This window comes from Lissotriton helveticus, chromosome 9 (assembly GCF_964261635.1).
Source record: "Lissotriton helveticus chromosome 9, aLisHel1.1, whole genome shotgun sequence".
Lineage (NCBI taxonomy): Eukaryota > Metazoa > Chordata > Amphibia > Caudata > Salamandridae > Lissotriton > Lissotriton helveticus.
Window position 1 is genome coordinate 126,716,603 of NC_136070.1, and position 20,093 is coordinate 126,736,695.

General features: G+C 42.6%; 1 protein-coding gene across 1 annotated transcript in view; it reads right to left on the bottom strand.

The window, feature by feature from the left end:
• Positions 1 to 3,927: 3,927 nt before the first annotated feature.
• SYNJ2BP (synaptojanin 2 binding protein) overlaps positions 3,928 to 20,093 on the bottom strand; it is a 111,687-nt gene continuing 95,521 nt past the window's right edge. Inside the window, exon 4 of the mRNA XM_078659612.1 lies at positions 3,928 to 12,828. Coding sequence (XP_078515738.1) covers positions 12,685 to 12,828 — 144 coding nt within the window. The 3' untranslated portion in view covers positions 3,928 to 12,684. The remainder of the gene's footprint in view (positions 12,829 to 20,093) is intronic.

Consider the following 20,093-nt stretch of genomic DNA (forward strand, 5'->3'; position numbering starts at 1 on the left):
AATTTGGGGGATTATGCTTCAAGTTGCTTCTTTATTTTGTCTAGCAATAGTTTCTCGTTGGGTCTAAGGGTGAAGAACAGGTCATTGTTGAAGTGGATACCCAGGTATCTAACGTGCCCAGTCTGCCATTTGACTCCGGATGAACCTAGCACCCCCCTGTTACAGTGGATATTTAGCGACATGCATTCAGACTTATCACTTGAGTTTGTATCCCGCAAGGAATGCGTATTCTTTGATTGAGGACACGAGGGCTTCTATCGAGGTTTTTGGATGTTCTGTCATTATTAGTATATCATCGCGTAGGCTGCTATTTTTACCGAAGTGTCGCCGATGCATATACCTCGAATCTCTTCGTTTTGTTTGATACTTTGGATTAGGGGCTCTAGGGATAGTAGGAAGAGAGCGGGTGAGAGCGGGCAGCCCTGTCTCGTGCCTTGTTGGAGGGTCAGTGGTTCTGATAGACCTCCGTTTATTGTGTCGCGTGCCGTGGGTGTTTGGAATAGGGCCATTATCTTTCTTATACAGTCCTCCCCTAGGTTGAAGTATACCATGCATTGTTCTAGGAAAGCCCAGGAGACTTTGTCAAAGGCTTTTTCTGCGTCAAGCGCTATTGCAACGGCTTGGGAGGGGCTCTTTGAGGCATGTTCTAGGACATGGCATAGGAGGCGTGTGTTGTCACTTGCCATTCTTCCTTTCATGTAGCCCACCTGGGTGTTGCTTATCAGTTTGGGACATGGCCCCCTGAGGCAGTGAAAACATTCCTCGCCAATGTGGCACTCAAAAGCAAACATTTCGAACAGTTCACGATGTCTCTCTCTCTACCCTATTTGAATCTACTGCTCATTGCCACACAGACAGTGAAGGAATTCCTTTATAACACTCAACATTAATCACAACATGTGAACATTTAGCTTGTTTTGATACTGCAGGCCTCTGCTGGAGCATTAGTTGGTTAGGTATTTAGGCTGCTTTTGGTTCACAGAAACCCGAAAGCCAGTTCTAATGATGCGAAGGAGGTGGCACAACTTTTAAGACGACGAAACAGGCTGCAGAGCTGATAGGACCATAACATGCAGAGAGCATCAAGAGGTTTACTGTGAGCAAAGCAAGGTTTCTGTGTCTCTGCCTCCTCTAGCAAAGCAACAAGAGGGCACTGGGAAGTGAAAGAACCTGTCCTATGATGACACTCCTCATTCTGGCCCTTAGAGCAAGCTTATATTGTCAAAACTAGCTGTAATTACTACAGATCCATCACTCAACTACCCCAACGCTACCAAGCTAGACTGTTCGCTTTTAATATCCGGTGTAATTTGCAGGCAACAAGTATGAAACCAGGGCAGCACTTCCTCACCCTCACCCTTCTAAAGTCATTCAAATGAGTATAACATGGGTACTAATTGACTATTACGTACTATTAATATCGATACCAATAATACATGCATTTGGTACTAATAAAACATGCATTTTGGAACAGCAACAATGTATTATATGAAAAACCATGCCACAGGAAGGGCTTCCGATTTTTAAAGGAGGCACATGTGACAACTACTAATAGGCAATCAATTTATTTTACATTTGGGGTATCAAATTGCAAGCAAATTAACCTGCTAATCTCACCCCACAAAGCAACATAAGCTTGCAGGGTTCTGAACCTCGAGACAGTTACAAATAGCCAATCTTACAGCAGCGCACTCCCTAGCTCCAATCTTTCCAAAGTTGTTTAAGCAAGCTCCTGTGTTTTCCCATCAATCAATCAATCATTTGTAGAGCGCACTACTCACCCGTTAGGGGGGGGTTGCTGCTACAGCTGAAACAGCCAGGTCTTGAGGGATTTCCTGAAGGTCAGTAGGTCCTGTGTCTGCCGCAGGTGGATGGAGAGGGTGTTCCAGGTATTGGCGGCGAGGTGGGAGAATGATCTGCCGCCGGCAGTCGTTCTGCAGATGCATGGAACGGTGGAGAGGTCGGCGGAGCGGAGCTGGCGGTTCGGAGTGAAGGTGAGTCGGTTGTTGGGGTATGCTGGTCTGTTGTTGTGGAGTGCCTTGTGAGCATGGGTGAGGAGCTTGAAGGTGATCCTCTTGTTGACGGGGAGCCAGTGCAGGTCTCTCAGGTGGGCTATGATGTGGCATGTCGAGGATGAGGGGTGCAGAGGCTTTCTGTATGCGTTGGAGTAGTTTCTGGAGTTTGGCCGTGGTTCCTGCGTAGAGGGCGTTGTTGTAGTCCAGTCTGCTGCTGAGGAGGGCCTGGGTGACCGTCCTTTTGGTTCCGGTGGGAATCCATCTGTAGATCTTGCGGAGCATGCAAAGGGTGTTGAAGCAGGAGGATGAGATGGCGTTGACTTGCTGGGTCATTCATAGCGATGAGTCTAGGATGAACCCCAGGTTGCCTGCGTGGTCAGCGGGGTCCCAGTGTAGTCGGACACCAGGAGTCATCCCAGGCAGAGCCGAGGATGAGGGCCTCTGTCTTGTCTGTGTTCAGTTTCAGGTGGCTGTTCTTCATCCATTGGGCGACAGCCTTCATTCCTTTGTGGAGGTTGGTTTTGGCTGTGGTGTGGGTTTTGGCGAGGGAGAAGATCAGCTGGGTGTCGTCGGCGTAGAAGATGATGTTGAGGTCATGCGATCGGATGATGTCGGCGAGCGGTGCCATGTAGACATTAAAGAGTGTCCGGCTGAGGGATGATCTTGTTCAGCGGTGTGCTTTCAAGATTGGATGTCTTATTTATAAGTCGCTTAACGAAGGAGCCCGAAATTTGTCAATAATATGATTAACAAATATGCTCCCACACAAAATCTCCTTTCAGCTCACAAAAATCTTTTACATACCCCTCATTTTAGACTAAAGCGTACCGGGGTGCCAGGTTCTCTACCTTGGCCCCCATATTCTGGAATTCCCTTCCCTCCGAAATCTGCTTCTTCACCAATCTTCTTGGCTTCAGAAGTCTTTTAAAAACGTGTCTCAACTGAATTAGCGCCATGGAACATCCCCGGTGTACGTGCGCTCTATAAATTCAATTTAACATAACATATCCCACCTTTCCTACAGCTGCATTACCGCAGTGTGATGATTCAAAGTCATAGCCCTGCTGGAATGCGTGGGTGCTCTTCAACGTTGTAGTGAGGCAGATCCTTTGCAAAGGATCATCTGTAAACAAGGTTAGCCAAGGTATATACCGCCCTTGTATAACATGCTATATCTTTTTAATGTTAGAAGCTTGCCAGCATTGGAGTGGCGAAACTGAATGGGTGCAGAAAACATCTTGCAATAGTTGCGGTTGTCAGCAAAGAAGCATGCGTAGATTACTCCTACAAAATACAAAGCAGATTCATCTGACTTATCGGTGTAGTCCAATATAAACAGAAGAACCAGATTGAAGACATTGTTTAATGTCTAGGGTATTGAGTGAAAACTCTGTTTGTGATGTTCGAATTAGAAAAAGAAATATTAAGAGTAATCGGTTTATTGAGATAAAATTAAGATGGAACTTTGGGAATAAGTTAAAATTTGTTCTGAGAAACACTCATTACTCAGAGAAGTGTAGTAAAACTCTTGTGCTGTGAAAGCCTGTATTTAGTGACTGTGGGAGCTGAAATGAGGGCCCTCTGTAATGTAACCTTCGTATTAGAATTGTCATTATTAAGTGATGCATTATCACTATACAGTGAAAACCATAGTTCAAGTGCGGGCTCCTAGTACTGTGGGTTTTTGAACAAGCTACAAACCCTATATATGTTTGCAATACATAATATAGTGCCCCAGCAATGAGTCAGACGTTATATGGATTTTACTTTAGCCTAAGAAAAGAAATCCTAACAGCGTCCAGCTCTATGCTTGGGCACAGACACATACGTACAAAAGCCATTACTATTTCAACTGCAATATACACAAAATGAGCAACTTAGACACACCATCATATGCAAACACATAAGCATCTTTGGACAACTACCTATTTATTGCATAGTATAGATTTATGGCATGTCCAACATGTTGGTTACACATTACCTTCTTAATTTATTGAAACAATGTTTACGTAATGCATATTTACAGAATGCTGGATACCACGATAAGAGTTCTAGAAGCAATTAAACTGGAATTTTAACAGGTTTGACATTGTCAGTTTTAGATTTAACGATATACTGTAACTTATGGAACTGATCACATTTTCTATCAATAAAACTTTTAGTTTATTAAAACTCGAACATTAAAACCAGGGCCCCAGTGTGAATTCCATTTGGCAATACGCAAGGTAATGCAATTAGCTACGACTTCTGGGTATGGTTTCTTCAATGTTCTTCCAATCCAATATTGTTAAAGCCATTCACTTGATCAGCCAATCACTGCAGACATCTCACAGGGTCTTCAATAATATCACAGAACAACAGACAAGCCGTGAAATGGTAATATCATATAGATGTGACAGAGGGGCACAATTTAATAGATTAAATCAGATAGAAGATAACATTCTGGAAACACTTTAGTGTGGTTCCGAATACTTGGTACTGTTATTGATGGAAACCTGGTCAAACATATATTTCCTTCAGTGTTTTTGCTTTGTGTGGACCATTTTGAAGACAATGTGTTTTATATATTGCACAGAAAGTTGACACTGCAACAGCAAATTCTTTGGATACAACGTAGCCACAATACATTACAAAAATCTTTCGACAGCGTTTGGGTTGAACTGGATTAACAAATCGGATAACAAAGAAGTTAGTGCATGGTGTTGATAAAGAGATGCTTCATTCTGGTCAAAGCAAAATGGGAGACGAACATTGAATGCATTTGTAGAACCATTGCAATTGTAAACTGTATGGCAGTGAGCACATTTGAAGATCCCTTGTTTACTAGATTTTATTTAAATATTTTCCATTGAATAACTGAGGGTCCTTCAGAAAGGTTATAATACAGGGTGACAGTTTCAATGGAAAACAATGCAATCAATTTCAAACTGGGTTAAAAAGACAATAGAGTTCAAACTAGAAAAGTATCAACAATGTGGCAAAATTATCTCACAGAACAGCTCACCTTCATAACGAAAAAAATCCCTGTCACAGTGTCGAAAAAACTCAAACTGGTAGTTCAATAAAGATCACTTGTTTCATAGGATAGCACAACAGTGAGTTTGCTAGTTTCTAGAAAAGATGACACATGAAACAAATTGGAAACAATCACTACTCACGCTTTGATTCAAGAAGAGCCATAAAGGTTCTAAGCAATTCAAAGAAAATACACAAGAGCACTTATTGAAGTAATATATTATTTTCAGCATTTTAACTATGATAGTAGGATTCGGACAATATATGAGAAATTAATGTACACCTACTGAAACTCTTCAACCTTAAATTAAAGAAACAAACATCATTGTGACTTGCTGCATTACCTACATGGCAGTAACAACCATAGTTCCTATCATGCCTGGCATAAATCTACTGCTAGTACGAGGCCAAATCAATACAATAAGTCACAATATTGCCAGACTTCAACAAGTACAAAAAGGAAAAGACCAAAAAACAAGGTTATGCGTCAAAGATCTGGACCACTGTTCAACCCATCACTCCCATGCATCCAAAACGAACCCAGAACAGGCATTTTTATTTCTTAAAGAGTTCCTCATCCACCAGCAATGCACCACATCTCACACCACCAGTCCCGGCTGTCCTTAAACAAAGGACTTCAAATTATTCCCTACCCCCAATATTGTAGCTCTCTTTCACTCGGTTGTCTCAATGTAAGCACCAATGTCTTGCTAACCTAGCTTGCCATATTACAATGTCTGTGTTGCATTAAGCCGGTCGAAATCTTAATTCACCATACACAAGGTACTTCAACCCTTGGACACTAATAAATGGCTCAGTTTCCACTTGTACTACAAAAATTCAAATATGAAACCCTTATGCGCTCGGGAGAGTTCAGCTCTGGAGACTACTTGTATGAAAACAATAGGCCATGGCAAGGTCTTTTACAGCAGATTTGGTCAGTGTGCTACATACGGAGCCAGTTATCGAGGTACTAAGCAACATTGCAATGTCCTTCTCTTGACATTGGTGCATAAGTTGCTCCACAGCTGCACACTGAACGGCCAATATGCACCCTTCGGATTAGTACTGGTAAAAGTGCTGCCTGATCTCAAACCCCGGGATCGTATCCCTAACTAATGTATTTCTAAGTTAAGCTGAACTCCCAAGAAAGCTTGATGACTTCAAAACACGTTTTTAAATACAATTGTCCCAAGCAACATAATGTTCTACCCGATGATAGCTGACAGAATACATATATAGCTGCTCTAGGCAAGAATGTCCTATGTGATGTACCCAGTAAAGCAGTGCAATTTATTGGCCAGTTATAGCTTCCAGTTATACAATTATCTGCAATATTGGTCACTCCATTCATATATCCTGATCCAAAACACACCTCTAGATTTCTGATTGGGGAATGGCCCAAAAACCATTGGACACTTGCCTGGTAGAAGCAATACTGTAAACGCTCCTGGAGTATGATTTGTTTTAGCTCCACTTAAGTCTAATTTTCTGTCTCACATCTCTGATGCATTACAGTGGTAAATATTGTGGCAGGGACTGCCAATTTCACACACTGAGATTCACTTTCCATAAACTGTATGGCAGATATCAAAGACATGTTTTTCAAACAAAATCTCTATAAGAGAAGATGGCAGTCAACGGTATCATAGGAGGCAGAACGACTCAATAGAATGGGTGCTGCAACAGTTACTAGAGTTGAATACCTTTCTTCGACAAAGACAAGTGACACACTGATAACGATGTTTAATTTATCTGTTCATTGACTATATTACCACAGCAGAGCATGTACAACATATTCTATAACTTTACTAGCAGGATCATAATTTACAAAACGTTCCTGAGAAATCTAGAGGTAGATGAGGCTCCTTGTGATATGCTTGTAGATAGGTGGAGCAGCAACTCCCTTACAGATTAGTAGAGAATCATTGTGATTACTAGTGCTTTGCCTGTTGAAGGCATTTCAGAACGGGGCTACACATGGGTAAAGTGGCGAAGCCAATAATCCTTCCAGGGCCCTATTAACATAAGTTATTTGGTTGTTTCATGAATGTCAAGAGGAGCTGGACAGGTGGTGATTCAAAGCCATTGCTTGGCACACCATAATCCATCCAGAGAGAGCTTTGTGTGGTCTCTTACTGTCTTGTGAAAACTGAAGTGCAACTCTGGTTATTTACCATCGCTGCCCGAAGACATGCTCAATGTGTACATTTTTGAAAGATGTTCAATAGGTCAGTAATCTTGTGACTGGCCTGATCAATTGCACTTTTGAAATAAATGTCATCATTGGGTTTTTTTTAGGTCTCTGTGCCTTTCTACATCATTCCTCATCAGTGAAGGCTGTGGACTTCCACTGCTTTCCTTTTACTCTACAGCACTTTCATTTTTCTTTCGGGTCACCGAAGAAACAATGATCCAAATATTCCGTTGATGGCATTTACAGTATTTGAGTGAGTGACTCAATGTGATTGCCAAAGAATTAAAAGAAGCAGTAGCAACTCTACTAACAATTTGAATTAAGCAATCTTCTGCATAGCTTGAAGTCTGCCCCACCTAGCCTACTACGCCAAAAGGGGGAGAAAATCCTCCAGAATAAACAGGCAAATTTTGCTCCAGGAAAAGAAAATCATAACTGGTGGAATGAACACTAAGATTTATTAACTTATATAGTACTTAAGTATGAACAAGTAAGCAAACAAGTCTGGGAGAGCGATTACTAACTGTGCAGTAAACATTTTAGCAGACAAAATAAGGTGCAATAACTGCCTTACCGTTTTCCAATTAAGAAATCATAACGTTGGTGGACAAGAATGTTTTTTATAACATGTCAGCCAATTGGCAATAACAGTCATTTATATTTTGTTACATTTTCAATGCGAACACTGGCCTCCATCTACATTTAGTATTTAACAGGAAGCACAAGCGTCCACATTTACCTTAAAGTTTCCTCAATGGTGAATCTTTTCATAAACACGTTTGAAGAAACGTCACCTACCTTAGAGCAATGTTAAATTCACGAAGTGTAATCTTCATTGAGGAATTCAGTTTAATGCAGATAGTGTATTTTTTACAATACAATAAGAAAGTATTTAAAGGGCCTCACTATCAAAAAAGAAATCCAAACAGGAAAACATTTATTGGGTCGCTATTAATGAAAATGTTGCTCTTTGTCATTAAAATCATGAAGCACGACTAAGAAAACACAAGGTTCAAATAAGCATTCCCACAATAGATAGTCAACTTATTTTTAAATAGTTAACTCTTTAAAAGAGGCGCAGTGAGGAGCATCCAGAAACATTTAATCTACTTTTAAGGAACTGGAGTCAACATTCATACATTAGATGATGTATCAGAATGATCGTTCATCTCCAGTTATGAACTGAATGAATTTAACTTACGCAGTAATAACATTGGTGGCTGAAGCAATGCCACAGATTTGAAGCAGGGAATGTAGTGATTATTCAACTGGAGTACCCAAGGAGCACCAGGCCCCAATTGTATAAGTATCTCTATTATACCAGTAAGTACCATGTAGAAGCATCAAAGCAGTACACATCAGTTCACTTACATATTTGGTTGACAGTCTTAAGCTCAAACTACTGGAGAATAAGGAACACCATGAGTAGCAGATGGAGGTGGTTTGAAATTAGTTGTGGGGAGTTCCTCAAGCTATAACACATGTATCTTACGCAGGTTTAAAACAACTCTGCATTCTCAGATGAATGATCAAGCCATGTCAGGAGAATATGTTTTGTGTAGGGTTATCCCTGAATTCTGCCTCTTTGGGGTACGAGACTGACAGACATTTGCCAGAACTTCTCTTCCGTTTACCCGGTTTCCCCCAAATTATTTCTCCCATCCAGCTCCATTTCCTTCATCCCCTTCCCACCGATTGTTTTCCTTTCTTTGTACTTCTCCTTTCTGAGCGAATATATGCAACCACCATGGTTTGATTGGGGTACTGAATTTTGTATTTTCTGTGACTGTTCTGTATTTCTATTCTTTACTCATAAATAAAAAAATTGTTACTGATGATAAACGTTTTGAACTGACGAATAAGAGTATAGAAGTTATGAATTGACTCATTTAGGAAACAATTTCACATACAGCAACACTGCACGTTCCCGTGAAAAGGATTTTTAAGAGTTTGTTCAACAGACCATATATAAACTACAGAAACTAAAAGGTTGAATTTGGCTCAATATTGTTCTATTCTCTCCAAACATTGCATCTCATTTTTGCCTCTTAGCCCTAAATTGTCACTCTTATTTACAACTCTTTAAACAAAATAAAACGTGGATCCATGGACTTGTTATTATACTTTTCAGCCTTGCTATCCAAATCACACTTCCCACTTCTCAATCTTGTTGTAGTTATTCTTACCAGACTAAAATCTTGTTCCCATTTTTGCTAGCCTGCAGGACACTGAACATCAAGTTTAGTTTTGTTTGCCTTCTCATCTTTGCATCTCGTTATTTCCATCCTCTACAGACTTGTTTTACCCACCTTCAGAACAATATTGCTTGTTCGCTTTTAGCTTCACCCAGGAAAAGCATAAATGAAACATGTATCCTCTTTCCATTCATCATTGCTTCCAACATTCTAGTACCCAGCATTCAAGTATATTCAGTCAACAATGGCATTTGCAAAAAATGCAATCAGAGCATGATCATAAAGTATGATTCAGTTATTGCAACAAGTAGCTACACCTTGCGGATGTAGTTAAAATCTAATCTTTCAAAACCACTTAAAAAAAAGGGCTAACCTATGTTGCACACAAGACATAGGTTAGCTTTTCCAATAGAAGAACAAATTCCCATCTTGCAAAGCTCTACTGCAAGGATTACATTACCAAGGTGCAATAAGTGTTGAGCCAAAGAATTTTAAGCTATGACTGGTGAGTTTTGAGAACTGACCTGCAATACAAATTGAATCTGACCATATCCATGTTTTTATCTACTGGCGAATAAGGGCAAAATTAAAAAACCTGAGCTTCCACGGAATGGAGCATATCAAGTTTGTGTCTCCCAATTGACGTTTAATGACGTAATTCATGCTGAGGTCAAAGCATTTAGGAGTAATTGATCTCTCACTACTCTCCCTAAGATTCTAGTCACTTAACGTGCCTTGATCACAGAATTAACACACTTCTATAGTGGAAACAAAAGCTCATAGTCACTTACAATGCTTCGATTTCTGATTGTACTAAACTGGTTCTAAGCAAAGTTATACCAGGGCCAATTAATAGGCCAATTTCAAGAAAAATCTAACATTAAAGGTGAATTAAACAGCTGAAGAGAGTCTTGCATTGTTTCGCTTCCTCAATGTAACAGAGTCATGGGAAACAATTGGGATGAGGTGCTGGGGAGATTAGCCTTGTATAGAGAAATGCATACAACAAAGCTTTGAAAAATTAAAACCACCTGGTTAACATACGACAAAACAACAAGCAGTAAAGCATATGCTCATGGTATCATAGACTTTAAGGAAACCTGAGAGTTACGACCCTGTATGGAATCATCATGTAACTGCATGTCTTCTAATCACTTACAGAAGAGACAGAATATGCCTCAAATATCTATACACCCAGTGGACAGAGATTGAAAGCAAAGCGGATGAAAAACGCATGACCCTCCAATAAAACTTCAAGATCACAGATAGAACTATTACTGTGTGATAAAAGGAACCACTGTGACTAAATAACTCTTCTGAGCTCAGCATTATCAGGTCTGTACTTACAAAGTACATCCTCATCACACTAACAACCTTTACAGTGACAGACCTTCGCATTTACAAAAAACGAGGACTCTGACCAGGCATTTACCATGGATGTGCTGACCCTACTATGATGCATCAGGAGTTTGTGTCAGATGAGAAAACTAGTCTACTTGAAAATCCAACCGAGGAGACAATCAATAACCCAATAATAACTCTGGATGCTTAAAAAAAGGATCTTTAATATTTTCTGGTGGCGAGGAAGACACACAAGTTAAAAAGCATGTCAAAGGTAGCCATGCCATCCTGCAGTATGGATAGTGTATTTAGCAACAGATAGTTTACTGGATCAACAGGAGTATAATTGGTGGTTTCCTTAAATAAGCGATACCTGTCTTCCTTTGTGGTCAATTGCCATTTTAACAGTTGCACTACTTCCTACCTACGTATCTATGAATGTTGCGAGGAGTGACAAACACACAGGTCAACCTACCATGTGTAATAACACGCATGGCAGATACATCTGTAACTGCAGCCTTAAACTGGAATAAAGAGCTATGCAAGGGGAAAGACATGCATCAAAAAGAACAAACATTACAAACTCTAACAAGTGTCCTTTTTCATCAAACAACCATTAAAGGATGTACTGCGACTCAACAACGAAGATGCTTTGGTTTTGTACACTGCAAGATTTAATTAAAAAACAATATGGCACATGACACAACTACAGTTTGGGAAACCTGCACGCATTTTTTAAGTTTTGGGAGCAGAATGTGTTATTTGACACAGGACATTAGCTGGGCACATGTAGTAAGGTAGTTCTGAAAAGGCACCTCCAGTGATTACCCCCCTTATTACACAATCAAGTAGGCCTAGCAGAGTATTGCTCTCCCTTAAGCAGCAGACTAGTAAATAAAGAATCATGTTCCCAGTAAGAAATCGACACCAACCTGTCTGGACATCTCTTCTACCACAATCTGTTCAACCTTAACCATCGTATTGTATATACATACTATTGCTCATGTTAAGGAACAACTAAATGAATGAGGAACCAAATTTCATCTGAGAATGCAGAGTGATATCAGCACAGATGGGGTGTACATTAGCAACCTACACAGTTCACTTCACCATAAGACACACTCGCAGCTTACTCTTCCATTCCCCTACTCCTCGCCATTAAAGGCACTAGCTCCACACTACTTAAAGGGCACTGGTTCCGATTTCCAAATCACCCTTGTGTAGAAGGAAAGTCAGCCATTTTTGCCACAACACCCTAATCTTCAATTGTTCAACTCAAGTGTCAAATGTTAAATGTTAACTCCCCAGAAGACGTTGATATGCCAACCATTTTCAGTACATTAACAACACATGACCTTTTCCCAACACCCACTCATAGCCGTTGTTTCTGCCACATAACTTTCTCACTCTCGCATTTCCCAGCATGTTGGCACCTCAGAAGAATCCTCCATACTTCTCCAACCCTACTAGGGAAACTGCCTTTTAATCTCCAGTCTCTTGTGGAGACATTTTTGTTCCCTTTAAATCATTTATAAAACCAGGTACCGGTCTCAAACTACACACGTATAAATATCAAGGTTCTTGACTAACGACTGCAATGAAATCCCTTCTGAAGAAAGTACTTGAAGGCCAATGGCGGCGTTGTATGCATTCTGAGCAAGCAATCGCCTATCATATGTGGTATGGTAAAAGACAAGCAAACTGGTGCAAGATGCTTGAGCTTTGGCCGTAATAATGACGTTTCTCATCTTGTGTACTACTTCTAAAGCCAAGACCTGTTGTTCTCATCCATTGAAAAAAAGGTATCAGCAATAACTCTACAACAGATATTGATGCTTGGACAAGTCTGCAAGTTGACATTCTCTTTTTACAGATCATGTTCTCTTTAAATCAATACATTAGTACGTGTTCAAAAAACGCTTCACATCCGCTGCCGGTATTTCATGACTGCCCAGATGGTGACGGATGTCAACGCTATGAATGCTGGCACCAAAAACACGGCTACAGATAGGCCCTCATGCTCTCCATCGGATTTATGATTTGATGGTCCATTCTGAATCTGCGACTGCAAGAAAAGAAAAACAGGTTTTAAACACTACTTGAGGATGGATAAAAGCCAGATTTTAATAATTTTTCACCTGATGTTCAATCACAGCACTAAGGATAAAGGGATTAAGTGCCATTTTCATTAGCCTTTTCTCTTCAGTGTTACTGGCTTTGTCTCGGATAATGTTGTCTCCTCCACCCATCCATGTAAAGCCTACCTCAAATTTAAGAATTTCAAAAATGGGAAGACCCAGCCAGACGACTCCAAGGGGGCACGAGATGCACAAATATGAAAGAGGTGCCATTCGACAAAGACATGAGGCGGGGAGGAGGGGGTCAAAAATATGGATGAGAGCTTGGGGCACAAAACAAGACTATGGGAAGGCCAACAGGCAGAAGAAAACAGTGTACAGAAACCCATATTAAAGGGATGACAAGAAATCGAACAAAAAGAAAAAAATATGTACAGAAAAATAACCAAAGAGCGACCAATGGCATGGGAAGAGCTGGAGGGCTGTTGTGGAAGTCGGGAAGAGGGGGTATAAGCCTGACCAAATAAAACAAAAACACTCTCCTGACAGAAACCCGGCAGGGGCAAATCGGGCCACATTTTTACAAGGAAGTGTTTTCATCTGATTGGGTTGGTCAGCCTTGTGGTTGCCAATTAAGTTGAAACTTGAAACCGCTTCGGAGAAAAGGGGTCGTCAGAACTGGTTTCAACTGGATTATTGATGAACTAATCATTTGTCAAAGTACAATTATAAGCACTCATGATCATCCACAAAACTAAAAAAAATCCTAATACATATCACTCAGCAATCCTAACATAGCTCTCCCCACAGTTACATGTAGCAACAAAAAGAAAATACGAGGGGAGGTGCAAGAGAGCCGGCTTCCAAGATGGCCTAAGAGTTCGAGATCCACAGTGACCTACCGGAACAAAAGCTGCTTCAGTACTCTTAAATTTGCTCTACTGGCACAAAACGTAACTCCCTCTTATTGTTGGGAACTCTTCCGTCCAGCTGTTGCGGCCAGGCTGCAGTGGCGCATCGATCTGAGAGGGCATAGGTCTGCAGTGGGGACTTAGGCTACCCTAGGACGCTCGGAGTGGGAGTGGACCGGAGCGCTCTTGTGGGCGCGTGGTCATTGGCTGTTGGTGGGGGCAGTGTGGCCAGCTGTACTGTCAGGCAGCCCAGCGCCTCCCACCACAGTGTGGCCTACAAGCCCCTGAACTGGCGTAACAGGACTCAGGTAGTGGCCTGCTTGGGTCTTCAGGCATTGAGCTATGATATTGCGGCTGCGTTTGCTGAGCGGTGTGGGGCTACTGCTCCCCAATTGAATACTCCTTAGGTGAAGACACAGAGCTTTGAGGTGGGCCAGTCATGGCTCTTTCGCCATCAGGGCACTGGATCTGTTGATCATGCCACTTCGAGCCCTGGGGAAGTGTGGCCCTGGGGCAACTCGAGTGACCCCTACCCAGGGCGCAGATCCACTCAGCCTTGATTGTCTTGGCTTGCTGCGTACCAGAGCCTAAGAAGCACTACTGTGCTGTCATAGCTGCGCCTGGAGTTGGTGTTGCACCAGGTGCGGTCTGGCGTGGTATACTGAACCGTGAGTAGTCCCAGGAGGGATTGCCCTCTTGGCGACGCCACACGTGGGGAGAGTGGGCCTCATTATTGGCAAAGCTGACCGCCGAAAATCTAGGCTGCCATTTGATTAAAAAAAACATACAACTGTGCCAAGCCCAGAGGGAGGCTTTGCCCCATCTGGGGCCCAGGCGGACCCTGTCGCCCAGGCCCTGCAGGATGTGAAAGCAGGCTTACAAGCTATCAATGCAACGGTTGAATCCTTGGAGGAGCGGCTTGATGGGTTTCAGGAGCAGAGAGATCGACGTGAGTCCAGGCACACCCAAGCTGAAGATCGGATTTTGGATGTAGAAGACTCGCAGCATCACACAGAGGGGGCCCGACGCAGTTGCAGCACAAACTGAAAACAATCCATGCCCGGAACACAGATCAGGAGGGGGCACGAGGACAAAAAATGTACGTATCCTGGACATACCCAAGTCTGCTACTGCTGGCAACATGGCCTTTCTTGAAGAGGAGATCTTGGTATTAATATGTGGATGCTCCCAGTTTTCTACCCCTTTTGTTGTTGAAAGAGCACGTGGCTCGCTAGGTCCCAAAATCTGGTCAACCTCCTCTGCCTATAATTGCAAGGCTCCTCAATTATAGGGAACTTGTCCTAAGGCTCAACAGTGCCACCCCGAACCTCACTTTGCGAACTGATTAATTTCCTTATATCAGGAAATCATAAATTCGGTCCTGGAGTTACAGCGCACTTTCACAGAGGTTTAAAAAACGGCGAGCTAGGGGGGCTTAAGTGCTCTACGATGTACCCGGCCAAGCTTCGAATGGAACACAAAGGAAAGATTCATTTCTTCTAGCAACCAGAGCAGGTCCTGAACTTTAATGAGCATCATCTGCCCCTTGCAGATGACCCTGTGACACCCGGAACTGACAAGCGGACAGCTGTATCTGTGGCGTGAGACAATGCCGGACTCTCCTTGCACTGGATCTTGTTCCCAACCACATATCACCAGGTGATGGTTTCTGGGTTCCTTTCCTTCCTCAAATACTGATGCTATGAGATTGTTAGCGTTACTATGACGTAGCTGGACGCTGGGGCTGCATGCTACGTTATATAACAAGAGTTGATTGGCACTAGTTACTAAGTGATGAGATGCCCATTCTGCCCGTGCTGGAGGATCAGGGGGTGCTCCTTGGTTCCCCAACCGTGGAGCACACAAGGGCGGCCTTGCATCTAGCATGGTTCTCCCATTTGCTTAGGTTTGATCTTGGGTGGGTATTCGGCGACATTTGGGGTCGGTATTGGGGGGATAGGGAGGAGGCCTGGGAGGATTTACTTTTTTAAGTATGTTAAGCATCTATTTTGACCATTTGTACGCCGCACTACAGGGATACCATTCTCTGAATTTCTGTGATGCTCCGTGTTAGGGGTTTCGATTTTGTAGTAAACCCAAGCACATATTAGTTCCTCACTAATCCTATTTCATGGTGACTTTCATTACATGAAATGTACAGGGCTGAACTGTTCTTCTAAAGCACAAGTCCTAGCCTTCTTAGACAGGGATGGAACCATGTGGCCCTGCTGCTGGAGAATCATTGCTCACACATCGACTCTTGCCTTTGCCTGGAGGAAGCACCAGTACTTCTCATACTCCACTTATGGGCGCAGGGTGGTTGTGCTGGTTAGGAGGCTTCTTGACTTCAGTCATAGATGCGGTGGGTATACTGGCAAGATTGGAAAGTCACCCTCTTCTACTGATGAACCTATAAAGCCCAATGTGGACTCACCGGAGTTCTTTGACGAGATCATCGTCCTTTGCACCAAGCACAGGGACTGGCCAATGATTAGGACAACTTCTTCCATGCCACAAGATAGGACTTCAGAGAATCCCCATCCTAGCTCAAAGGTAAGCCTAGCCCGTGAGCAAATATTCTAGCTTTGCAACATTGTAGACACCTGGTGGATACTGCATCTGAGATCGGGATAACACGTGCAGCTCACAGGTGCATGGTTTATCATCCCGCCTGGACTTCTGGCTCCGGTCCTTCTCACCATGTCCCATGTTCCGCGCTGCAGAAATACTCCCAGATACACTGTCAGACCACTCACCTGCCCGGCTGGTACTAACTAGCCTAACTCCCCATCCGGAATTTATTAGTTGGCGTTTGAGATGTAGTGAACTGCAAGACTCTGATTTCCGTGATAAAATTAGCGAAGCTATTGCGGAATACTTCCAGCTAAATGAAAAGACAGTTGGATGAGGTGGAACCCCTTTGGGAGGCTTTTAAAGTCTACCTAAGGGGAATAGGTATTGCAAAGGGGGCTGGGATCATTAAATCTATAAGGGGCTGACTGTATCATCTGGAGGTGGAGCTTTGTAGTCTTGAGAACCAGAATGAGTTTACAGCCGACGGGGCACCCTGGGTGAAGCTACAGGAGAAGCTCAGCGAGTTCCGGGAATAAGCGACGAGGAAGATACTATATCTGGGGCGAAAAACTGGGGTGCAATAATTCGGGGAAGGTGATCAACCAGGGAAGATCTTGGCCTGTGTTGCCGGAAGTGCTTGCTCCCATGAAAGGGTTAGAGCCATGCGTGGAGCTGATGGGGCTCTTACCACTGATCCTGCTGAGAATCTGCCCATCTTCAGGACCTAATAGAAAACCTTCTACTCTGTGCAGGGTAATTGGAAAGCTGTGGAGACTTACTTGAACCTTGACCGTGTGGCATTGGCATGGCTGGAAGGCCCTCTATGGGAACACCTTAATTACCAGTTACAGTTGTGGATATTTAGAAGGCAGCCATGGCCCTGTCCAGTGGTAAGGCACCCAGTGGAGATAGTCTACTGGTTGACTTTGTCAGGAAGTAGGTCGGTGGTTGTGCCTACCGTATTTCCCTTGGGTCTGGACTACACATTCCATTAGGCTGTTTGCTGCATGAGAGGCCTTTTATAAACAGATGATGCACGCACGCAGGTGAGCGTAGTTATCGTTTACGGTTGTTCTCTCTCGGCTGAGAGAGAATTGCGGTTGCTGGTTCTACGTTCTCGGTAAAGCGCAGGTTCTTAGACTTCCAAAGGATTATTGAAGGGTGATGGAGTTCGGGTGAGTAAAGAACCAGGATTCCAGTTCTTGTTTCTGTTACCCGTTGTCCTTGGCAAGTGACTCCGTGGGTGAACAGCTGCCTTTTTCCTGTGGACCCGCCGCTTGTACTCTTGGTGGTATTTCGTCTGTTGCTTTATTTGGCTCATTAAAGTCCTTGGATATTTCCGAGCGGAATGCAGTGGTGAGTAAACCATGCATTACCGTGTCTGTGTTACAGTCCGGTGTACTTCATTAATATTGGATGTCCAGAGCGTTTAACCACACATCACCGTGTCTACGTTTGAAGCCCTGAGAACTTTATGGCTGTCAAGAACAGAATGCGGAGGTGAGTCACAACCATGCACTATCGTTTCTGTGTTGCACGACAGTGTGCTTTCTAGGTAAAGTCTTCATTCCTCTTTATGTTGCTTACGACTTTTCTCTTGAGAACTGACTGTATAATCTCTTCGGATATACCAGACTCTCTGCTTTTGTTTTCCTTTATTTTTGGATTGGACGTCTTCGCATTATCTTCAGAGTGAGAAGGACCTGGTATGTATGGGGTTGAATAGAGACATATGTAGGAACGGTGTGTTTCTTGCTGAGTCTAATTGTTGCCTTATGCCTTGTAGATAATTGGTTTATGGAGAGAGAAATATCCAGTTGTCTTAAGAGTGGGAAGGATTATCGTCAACAGAGCAAGGTTCGTTAGTAACTAGCGAGAATCTACGAGAGTAGTCTTCCATGTGTTCAATCTTTTATGGTATTGTTCTTTGTGTTGCAGATTCCTTTTCCCAGCTGTTCCTTCCCCATCCTCCCCTCGCCTGATCGCCCTAATAGTTTGTGCTTATATTCAGAGTAGGGGATGTCAGGAGGTGGATTCCTTATTGCTTTACCTGGATCATGTGGAGTTTTAACACTGAGTAAGTAATTCCTGACAGACTTTTTATAAAATGTACATTACAAACTCAATTTGATAGGTGCCTGAGCCTGATCCTCAAAATGATGGGCTACAGCTCCCTGTTGAGAATTGTGGTACAGGAGAAATTCTTATATCTATTTGCCAATATTATGTTTGAGCCATGTTTTTTCAGGCAACTGTGCCACTTTCTCCTTAGGCTGATATTGGGGGAGCAGCAGGCTAGGATATGGGGGAGAGTCTTAATAAACCGCTGCAGAACAGATTGGCAGTACCCGACTTCTATCTTTACTATATAGTTACGCAGGCACATTACCTGCGCTGTTGGATTCTTGCTGCATTCCCAGCAACACATCCCAGAGTGGGTGCTCACTAGATCTGGGGATGCGATGGCCACAGTGTCTCTCGGGTCCTATGCAGGGAGACTGGATGTTGATGTGCTGGCCAGTGGTGGCTTCTGAAAGGGAGGTTCAGACTAGATGCTCATATTCTCCTCTCATCCCCTGTTGGATAATCCATTTATGAACCTGGGTTATCCCCATTTTTTTTGTCATCCTACTGTTTTTGTTGGCTTTAGGACTCTGGGCACTTTATCACTACTATTCAGTGCTAAAGTGCATGTGCTCTCTCCTGTAAGCTTAGTATGGCTGCTCATACCTGTTTAACATATTTCATTTGCTGGTTAAGTCCCTTGTACAGTGATAATCCATATACCCCAGGCCTGTAAATAAAATGCTACTAGTTGGCCTGTAGTGCTGCTCACGCTACCCACAGCAGTAGTGGTTCAAAGCTGTCTCAGGCCTTCCATTGCAGGGCCTGCGTGCACTGTTTACTGCTACATTGACTTGGCATTTAACATTATTTGACAAGCCCGAAACTCCCCATTTATTTTCTACATATAGGTCACCACTAAGGTAGGCCCTAGGTATCACTATAGGCAGGGTGCTGTGTACGTAAAAGGTAGGGGATGTGCCCTGACTGTGCGGCATGTCCTGGTAGTGACAAACAGCCTATTTGGTTTCTCAATAATGTGAAGCCTACTCCTCCCATAGGTTTGCATTGGGAGTTCCTCAATATGTTTTTCTGTGGTCATTTCTGATCTGGAAGTACCATTGCCACGTTTGGAATAGTGCAGAAACATCCTGCTTATTGGTGAAGGTGGGTTTTTTATTACTATTTTTGAAATGTCACTATTAGAAAGTGACAAAACAATAAGTGTTACTAAAGGAATAATTTAACACTATTTATCATTTTTAACTGGTCACAAAAGTGAACCTGAAATCACAAAGCTCAGGAGACAAAAGGTATCAAACACAATATTTACTTTTTATGTTGATTTTTCAAACCATATACTTTTTTATATATTGTATAGGTATTACTCCACATATCCATTCATGTACGGCAACAGAGAATTGTACTGCATTTCATTCTGCACATGCAGTACGTCTTTGACACTTTTTACACGTTATATGGGTAATATTTACAAATCAGCCATATATACATTAATTTACAGCTTTGTACAATGTTAGTATTCAACAAAAGAACAAACAGTATATACAAAGAAGCGTCAATAGCGTCGACGTTTCGGTCTCACATAGTCATTCCACGAGACCATCATCAGGACGAACGTTGCGCCATGAATCTAAAATATAAGTAAAATCAATATTGTATCTACAGTCTCCTCAGAGCATGAT